At 40.2% G+C, this 10,039-nt stretch overlaps 1 protein-coding gene across 2 annotated transcripts in view; it reads left to right on the forward strand.

Moving 5' to 3' along the window:
* psmb7 (proteasome 20S subunit beta 7) overlaps positions 1-10,039 on the forward strand; it is a 22,843-nt gene that overhangs the window by 6,958 nt on the left and 5,846 nt on the right. For both annotated transcript variants that reach the window (XM_050052721.1, XM_050052722.1), the window contains exons 3-7: positions 1,480-1,577; positions 1,766-1,906; positions 2,156-2,271; positions 6,530-6,588; positions 6,695-6,846. In XM_050052721.1, coding sequence (XP_049908678.1) covers positions 1,480-1,577; positions 1,766-1,906; positions 2,156-2,271; positions 6,530-6,588; positions 6,695-6,846 — 566 coding nt within the window. The remainder of the gene's footprint in view (positions 1-1,479; positions 1,578-1,765; positions 1,907-2,155; positions 2,272-6,529; positions 6,589-6,694; positions 6,847-10,039) is intronic.

A 10,039-nucleotide genomic window follows, 5' to 3' on the forward strand; every position in this document is an offset into this window, starting at 1 on the left:
AGTGATTAACATAGGGGGGGTCAAAATAAAATAAATAAATAAAATAAGAATCACCCAGCCACCCTCCTCCCCTGACAAGTCCCTTCATAAGTAACGAACAGTCCCTAAAGTGCGGTGAGGTTTGTGAGCCGTTACTGCCAGAAAGAGTAATGTTAACGGCTCGTTTCTCCTCTGACACGTCACATACCTGTGTTCGGCTGGCTCGGCTGTTCAGGTACTTCTGGGCAGTCATGACGCCAAGAAGAGGATATTATTGGAACCAACTTGTCGGTTGCCGGTAAGCCGATGGCCGCCGTATTTGACAGGAATACTGTGTCTGTGACCCCCGTTCAACCCACAACCGATGGGATTTGCCTTTTGTTTCTGCTGGTGGTTGAAATCTGTAGGCTGCTCGCACAGCGTGCTGAATGATTTAAGCCTATTTTGCTCGCTCAAAACTATTTTTAGTCGCAAATGCGAGTGCCGTGACGGGCAGATTGCCACACTGCCGACATTTTATTCCGCCCGTCACGGCACGCCGTTTGATTGCGTTATCAAAACATGCCGCTATTCCACCGAATACCGAATGTGTGTTTTTTTGCAATATTCGGCCGAATATATTCGGTTACCGAATATTCGGTGCATCCCTAGTTTCTATTTTTGAATCTTGTTTAAGATTGTTCCATGGTCCAAGGTGCATAGTAGGAGAAAGCAGTTTTCCCCAGATCTGTTAAAACTGAGGGTACATTAAAAAGCAACCATGTGGAGGAGCGTAGGTAGAAACTACCAGAGAGGTAGGCGGGAAGTTTGCACAATATTGCTTTATTGATAAAAAATATACCAGTGCTGTTGTTTGCGAGTGGTCAGTGATGTCCAACCCACCAAATCATAAAGAATGCAGTGATTGGTAAATGACTTTGCATTTGTAATAAAACGTAGAGATGTGTGAAAGACTGAATCAAGGCTATGTAAAATGGAGGAGGTTGCATGCATATATAATTTGACCCCATAATCAATCACAGACAGAAATGTAGCTTCGACAAGTTTTATTATTTCTGAAATAAAAGCCAATCTTCACTTTAAGCTTCCTAACTAGAGTAGAAATGTGTACATTAAATAAAAGCTTGTCATCTATCCAAATACCCAAGTACTTGTATGAGGACACTCTTTCAATGGATTTACTGTCCAATTGAAGATGCTAAAATCATCAAACAATTGTGAGCAAGCTTTTGAAAAGACCATAAACTTCGTTTTTGAGCATTTCTGAGTGTAGTGTCCTATATTGGTCAACTTGTAGGGCCAAATCACATTCTAACACACTCATATCTATTTGAATATGTTGAAAAAATCATTCAAAGAGAAACAACTCAAAAAGTGTCAGCAGATGGACTAATTGGTAGAAGTGGTATTGTTTTGCTTTACTGAGAAGCACTGAAGTAAGCAGCACCACTGAGTGTGGATTTACTGAGTCCAAATGATGATTTGTGTTTCCCCATGTAGGATGGCATCGTCCTCGGAGCTGACACCAGAGCCACTGAGGGCATGGTAGTGGCAGACAAGAACTGCTCAAAGATCCACTACATTTCCCCCAATATTTAGTAAGTGACAGGAACTGAGGTTCTTACCTGCAAGCTCCAAATCTGACATAGTGAGAGTTGTCTGTGCTCATAATCATAGTGGCTTTGAGAAAATATTACATTCGTAGTTATTCTTGTCAAGCTTCATGTAATGAAGCGGAGGTGTTGTATAACTGACAGACTGCTTTTGTGAATATGTTGTTGTCCAGCTGTTGTGGAGCAGGAACAGCTGCAGACACAGAGATGACCACTCAGATCATCTCATCCAACCTGGAGCTGCACTCTCTCTCTACAGGCAGACTACCACGTGTTGCTACTGCCAACCGTATGCTCAAACAAATGCTCTTCAGGTACACTTCTCATTAAAGTGTAGATTATCTGAAAATTCAATAAACTGTTCATAGATAAATAACTAGATAGCCAGGTTTGGTTAATCAAGTAAAGTAAATACAAGTTAAGTTACTCAACCTTAATAATGCAAAAAATTAGTATTGCTATATAATATCCAAAAATCAGTCTCAGATGTTTTCTATTTGCTTTGCATCAGTAAGTCTGTGATATACACAAACATGCATGTGTTCTGTTATGTGTGTTTTCAGGTATCAGGGCTACATTGGGGCTGCTCTGGTCCTGGGTGGAGTGGACTGTAATGGTCCTCACCTTTACAGCATCTACCCTCACGGCTCCACTGACAAGCTGCCCTACGTCACCATGGGTCAGTCCTAAACACTAACATACTAATGTTTCTACATGACTCTCATATTTCAGTTACAGCCTAACACCTTGATAGATGCAAAGTACACACTTTGACCTGTAAATGGTTATTTAATGGGATCCTAACTTCTTTACTTTATGAGGTAAATAACCCCAAATGTCAGATTTGTAATCAGAAGGATGTATCTCGAGGCAAGTTCAACAGAGCCAGGCTTTCTTTGTATTAGCTGGCTCAACAAACCCTAAAGTCTTAGTCAAAGATAACGGGTATCACGATGGTGGTTATCAACCTGCTCTGTTATCCCAGGCTTTCTTCTGCAGGATCTGTGCGCGTTGACAAAACAAATCAGATGACATGTTCAGCATGTATAAAAATTATTTAATTATAAAAGAATTACAGTAAAAAGCAACACTGTTGCTTCAATTAAGACGAAAGGGAAATGCTGGCAGAGAATTACTTATAGTGTGAATTCCTGTGTTGTAGCACTTGAGATCGGTCTTTGGTCTCGAAACCAGTCTCAAAACCATTTTTTAAATCTCTTGTCTTGGACTCATCAGCTTTTTTACTAACGGATTTTATTTCAAGACCACAACTGCAGGATATCACTAAATTGCCTGTGCAACAAGCATTTCACTGCAATCATATCCTTATGAATTTATGTGACAAATAATTGTTTGGTCTTAAACATGATGCAGCGGAGTTTAAATGTTTCAGTCAAGACCACACATAATTCAAAGCGTTAACATTATGGTATGGTTTAAAACAATTATACCACATTTCATAATCTTCAACTTCATCCTGATTTATAATTGGGGTGAACTATTAAGGCTTATTTTAGAGTGTGGGCAAGTGGACCTGAGAACAAAATAATAAAATAATATTCTTTCTCAGGTTTTCTGTGTCACTGATAAACAGTACATTCCCTTGGCAAAAAAACAAAAATGCAATGTGATGCATACAGTAAAAGCTACTGTTTTGCACACCTAATGTTAAGACCAAACAAGTTTGCTTATGTAACGTTTTCTCTTAGCTGAGAATCTGTATCACTCATATATTGACTGTTGTGAAGCTGTTTTTAAAGGAGTTGATTAGGGAAAGGCCATTTTTAGCCAATTTCAAGCTGAAACTCTGGAAAAAAAAACAACCTGGTTCCAGCTAGGGATGTAACGATTACCGGTAAAATGATAAACTGCGGTAAAATTCCCGACGGTTAGTATTACTAGGGTTGGGCACCGAGAACCTAGTGGAACTGATTCCAAAATTTAAGTTCCATTGGAACCATTCATATGTTTTAATTTCAGTTCCCCCAAACGGTTCCTAAACAATTTTCACTTGGGCTTTATTTTTATTTTTTTTGTTTATGCGGCTGCGTGGGATTGCTTTCACGACAGCTGCCAAATCTGGGTCCTTTTTAATCGTATGGTCCAGTAAGGATAGAATAAGGCCGCTCCCTCTCTCAGACATGTTATCAAAAGCATCTATCTTCCCTAATAGAGGCAGCTGGTTTTCTGTTAGAAATCCCACATCATCAATGAGAGAGGAGACATAATACCTGTTCTTTCGTAGTTGATGTTGATGCTGTATTCAAGCCAGTCTCAGTTATGATACCAATCGGGGACAAATGAACGCTTCCTTCCGCTGAAAATGCTGGCAGGGTACCGCTGTAAAACAGTTTGGTTGGGCTGGTCAGTCCCAAGGTCATCCATGGGTGCTATTCCACAGGTAGCATTTAGGCTAACAGGTGCATTGCTAGATGGAGCTTGAAGAGGCAGCACCGTGTAGCTTCTTTCTTATATTCATTCTCCGTCCCTTCAGTCCGATAGAGCTTGCTTCACTTTGAGAAATGCTAGCGCCGTCTTGCTAACTCACTGCGCTCTCTCTTGACGTTATGGCAACGAATCAAACCAGTATGTCATGATCAAGCATCGGACCAATGAGCATACATCCCCAGATATGACGCAAATGTAACCAACAAATATGTGGGGGGTTTTTTAATTTAATTTTAATTTTATTTTTCATTTCATTAACCAAAGATGATTTCATGGTCAATATGATAAATTTAAAGTAATTATTAAAATAATGACATACCCAGGCTACCTTTCACTTCATAGGTAGATGTGGAAAGTCCATGACGAAGTGGCAAAATGTGATGAGGTCAGGGTGAGAATGTGTTGTTGTGTGATTGGTGATTGAATACTTTATAGCATTCAACATGGAGGAACCACTAGCTTAATAAAAATTTTAAAAAAATTCATCTGTGACAGAATCTGGGATTGAGAGTATGAATAGGTACAGCATCAGAGCAGAGGTGTGTGTGTCCGTCATCATTCCCCTTATGTTCCTGGGGTTAGGCCAGTGATCTCTAGTGACCTACACACAGGCCTAGAAATGGAAGGTCATAGTTCACCCGTCTGCTCTTCCCTCTGGGCCTGGGGGCAAGTTGGTGGCCTCTAATCGTCACCGCCTTGAGCCCTCAGGATAAGACTGAACCCTATTACTATTCAGAAGATGCAATAAAGAGTGCGAGTGGTGGGGTGGACTCGTCTTAAATGAAATATCACAGTGTTATTGTAATTCAGCTTTCAGTTGGAATACTGTGTGAACCTTCACAATGTACTTATACACAACATCATACTGACACTATGTGACGAACCTTTCCGAGATGATAATTCTAATGTGTCTCCATTATGCTCATAGGATTATAAACATAGGCTTCAGTATAATTTTGAAATGGTGCCCCAAAAGCAGTGGCTGTTGTTGCAAGATACTGACTCAAGATTTCACTATATGAGGGCATTCAAATGTGTCACACACAGCAAGTTGGGTCAGTGTTTCATGGAGTTATGATTTTATGATTATATGATTTTATATGATGACTTTATCGGATTTTTTTTTTTTTTTTTTTTTTTAAATGAAAATTTCCTCTGTGAAATAAGCATGCAACCTTTTTTGACCATAAAGAATCGAAATCAAGAATCGTTTGGAACCGGAATCAAAAACCAGAACTGGAATTGTTCAGATTCAAATGATGCCCAACCCTAGGTATTACTGTTTCAAATTATAATTATCATTTAAACTGTGTTTGATTACCACACTTGGAAAAACTCACGGTGATACTGCTCATTGCCTGGAAAAGCAGCAGCAGTCCCTCACAGGCGCGCATGCGCAGTTTGCAACATTTGGCCTCTGAAAACATGGTGGCACCCGCACGGACAGTGCTCCAGAGATTTTTTTTCCCCCTCTGAAAGGACAAAATCTGAAGTCCGGACGTATTTTGGGTTTTATAAGGATGCTGAGTGGAAATTAATTGAAGATAGTAACCCTGCCTACAGAAAATGAAGGAAAAAAAGTCTCTGCGAAGGGGGATAACACTTCAAATTTCATGAGCCATCTCCATGACCACCACCCACAACTATACAGCGAGTGTACCTGTGCCTGGTACACACTACACAACTTTTCTGCCCGTTCTGAAAGTCACTGTCTCATCACACGATTGTGGAGTCATGAAATCATGCCGTGACTTGGCTGACAGACATGACACACACTACACGATGGTACACACCAATTATCCCCGGTCGTCTTTAACGACGTGTGTGATGTCATCAGGTTATTCTTGTCCTATATTTATTACTTTTACTATTATTTCAGTCACTGTGTCTGTTCATGTGCCAGCCGAAATGTTGTTGTAGTAATGTAAAAAGTGCCAGCAGATGGCAGGAGCTACATTTGAAGTACCGTACGCAAAGCCAAGCTTATAAGGGGTTTTTAATTTGAAACAAATTCACTAAGTGTTGAGTTTGAAATGACGGCGCGATGCATTAACTTTATGAAGCCAACAGGAGCAGATATAAAGTAAAAATATAAAAACACAGAGGGAATGATGCATAACGGACCATCTATAATGTAGTTTGTTTCAAATGAAGCTGGTAGCCTCTGCATTTATGGTGAGTAAAAGCCCTGCTACTATCTTTTAATTTTCTTACTTTATGTCCGTCTCCATTACAAAGAAATAACATTAAACATTAACAACGCAGGAAAAGAGCAAAGCAGGGGTAGTGTATTAACAGTGCAAATATTTATATGGATGTTGGACCATCTACAAACTTCTGAACCAAACCTGCACCATTGCTTGTTTTTCTCAAGCATATAAAAGTTGAAGAGATGAGGGCTTTTTACAGTGTTATTTCTTATAGAAACTGACTTTAAACACCATGTATTGTAATGTCAGTTTGGTGAGCTGCTTTTTTCTTTTCTGAAGGCTCTGGGTCCCTGGCTGCCATGGCAGTGTTTGAGGACCGCTACAAGCCTGAAATGACAGTGAGTTAACCTCTCACATATAATGCAACACACAAGCCTATAACAAAGTTTATTCAACAGCATGCTGCTTTTCATTTGACAATTACTATTGTTTCTTTCTTAAAAGGAGGAGGAGGCCAAGCGGCTAGTGCGAGACGCCATTGCTGCAGGGATCTTTAATGACCTGGGCTCTGGCAGCAACATTGACCTGTGTGTTATCACCAAGGGCAAGGTGGACTACATTCGGCCCCATGATGAAGCCAACAAGAAGGGGGTCAGGTGAGAACTATATCAGTGATGTCTCAAAAACAGAATTTCTCTAGTTTAATCTTATCCTGGATCTATTCACCTACATAATTTTCTTTGAATTCCTAACATGTTAAACAACCTGGGTGTTACTTTGGTTCAGCAAAAACTGAGTTTTTACCTCCAGAAACAGGTCACTTTAAAGAATACTTTACAACCCATCTGTATATCAGTTACATACACTGTGTTTTGTTGAATCTGTGAACTTTGGTGATCAAAGGATCCAAGAACTGAGAGAATTCGTGATGAATTGAGGTAAAAAGGGTCTGTGTTTAACAACAGCAAAACTAAATCAAAACATCCATTTACAAACTCTCACACAATTCATGCAGTATAATCCAAGTCTCATTCATCCTGAAGGTGCTGAGCATACGACTGTAATAGACAGTTCTTTCCGATGAAAGAAACTAAACTTAAAAAACATAATTTTACTTTCGGGAACACAGGAGCCGGGGCTTGTTTCATAAAGAGCACTAAGAAAAATGAGTATGAAAGTGCAAAATCTGATGTGAATAAAAATCAGTATGGGCTAAAGCAGTTCCATACAGGTCAATGTCAATTGAAGTTCACACCATCAGACTAATTTGAAACAGGTTCAAGTAGTCACGATAATTGTGTGAGCATGCTATTGTTAAGCAGCCCGAGAGATTAAATTGATATATCATTGCAAACAGCAGTGGTAAAGACAGAGCGACTATGTTCACAGCCACTGAGCAGAGCTTACTTTACTTACTTTATGTTTACTCCCATCAGTGCATTGGTCATGTGACCGCAACTGTCCCAAATTCCTGGTTTATACACAAATTATTGTCTCATGATTACATGGAGTATGTATACATTTTTGTGCCTTACTCCTGTAAGAAAACATACAAACAGTGCATGAGAACAGCCTGTTTAGTTCCCTATCAGAAAGGACTGTCTGTTTGGGAAGTACATAGTACATGACTGGATCAATGAGACTTGTAATGTACTGCATGAATTGTGAGAGAGTTAGTAAACTGGTGTTTTGATACAGTTTTTCTGTTGTCAAATGCGGTCGCCTATGACTTAAGTTCATCAAGAATTTTCTCTGATTTCGGATTGTTTGTTCACCGATGCACAAAAAATCGTTTTCTTCACCAATTCAATGTAACATGGAGTCATTAATAAATATACAATTGGTTATTTGGGGGAAGAAGTAGTCCTTACGGTCATTTACTATGGTAACATACACTATGAGTTTCTCTGTCTCCCTCTGAGCTGTCCGACACAGTATTTTATGTCCTCAGTGATCAAACAGTTTGCAGAGATTTATGCTGAGATAACGATATCAAAGTCTTTATTTTGACCTTTTTGCACTATGCCTTTGACTTGACTTGTTGCCATGGTGAATTGTTGTATCAGAGCTCTGTTGATGGAGGCTATTTTCATTCACCATTCTTGCACTTACCTCAGTGTAAAGTTACTCAGAGTTGACTTAACGAAGTCTGATCACCTGTCTGTAACCCAAAACTCTTAAGTTTCCTATCTCAGGATTATTTAACTCAGAGTTCAGGATAAAGGCCATTGCACAATGTGTCAGTTTTTTTTAATCAGTCATCCGAAAAAAAATCTTAACGTGCAGAAACCTTGCACACTGGGTCCGATGCATTTTGTTGTTATATTAGATGCAAAAATTTGTAATACGAGACAAAATGAAAAGACACAGTAACTCCTTTGCCTCTCTTCACTGGAGTTCCCTATCTACCTTTCACCACTCCCTCGTCTTGCATTTGACACCGCAGCTGCATGAAGGGGCAGAGCTGTCCTCCCTCCCTGTCCTCCACATTCTGTGTGCAGTTCATATCCTCCCCCTCACCATCATCATCCACCTGAATATAACTATCTTACCTGTTGAAAGTAGCTGTCTGAGTTATGAAAGGATACTGTGCGACCTGTTCCTCTGTCTTGTCACGAATGTGTCTGTTTCTTAATCCCTTTTTAAATAGGAATTGTGCAAATTTGCAGGAAAGCCCACTCGGTCTGCTTTCAGCATTGGCAGTATGAAAACAAAATTGGGGAGCAAAATGCTGCCTGCCTACTTTTGTTTATATAGAATGTGCCTTTTTCGGCGCAATGGGGGGGTGAGCAAGTAACAAAACGTGTAGCTCAGCGTGTGACTTAAACAGTGACGTACTCCGAGGGAAGCTGCGGCTGGTCAGTCCTTCGGAAATTCTCTCATAAGTTGGCCCATCCTTCACCGTTCCCGTCATTTGATGGTTAATGGCCTCTTCGTTTGCAAGGGCAAGGAGGCCGCGCAATTCTTTGTCTCCCCAGTTGCTCATCTTTACAGTGTCTGTCCAGTTTGCGTTTCCCTCTTGCTACTAGCTGCTCATTCCTGCTATCAGCTGTTTCCTGTTTATCCACCGCCAGTGGGTCGCACTTGCGGCGTCATCAGCAGCTCCTCCCACAAGTCTTCAACAGCCCCTCCCGTGGCGGAAGGGCGCCCTCACCATTATATTAGGGGTGCCCCCTAATATAGTGGTAGGGGAAACACTGCTTAGGAGTGTTTTGCTCTCTCCCGCTGTTGTCACTGAGAGCAGGGGGGTATTCCATCAAGCAGGCTAAAGGCAAATCCAGGCTTAAATGGCCAAGTCTGGCAAATTTGAGCCAGAGTTCTGTTCCATCAGAGTGACTAAGATTAGCCTCACATCGGTAACTATGGAAACCATGGTTCTGGCTAAGCCTAATACATCGAGCTAAACTCCGGTTTCCGTTCCATCAAACTGAGCCACAACTCCGTTCCATCAAGGTAGTTAACCTGAATCCCAGCCTAGTAACCATGGTAACTTATGCTGCCGGGCAATCCTGGTCTGTAGCAGGATTAAGGTGAGGATTAGCTCCATCTATGATCAAAAAATGTTCAATAGACAAGAACAGAAACTAAAAGACAGTTCTGTCAGTGCTTTACACACTCACAACTGTCATGTAATGATAAAATAATATGTAGATCATAAAATCAATTTAATAAAAACAAAACTATAATAAAATGAAACTGAGGCATTAAAAAAAAGATTGTACATGAATACACTGCGTTCCAAATTATTATGCAAATTGTATTTAAGTGTCATAAAGATTAAATTTTTTGTTTTTCAATTAAACTCATGGATGGTATTGTGTCTCAGGGTTCTTTGGATCACTGAAATCA

This window comes from Epinephelus moara, chromosome 9 (assembly GCF_006386435.1).
Source record: "Epinephelus moara isolate mb chromosome 9, YSFRI_EMoa_1.0, whole genome shotgun sequence".
In the NCBI taxonomy this organism is placed as follows: domain Eukaryota; kingdom Metazoa; phylum Chordata; class Actinopteri; order Perciformes; family Serranidae; genus Epinephelus; species Epinephelus moara.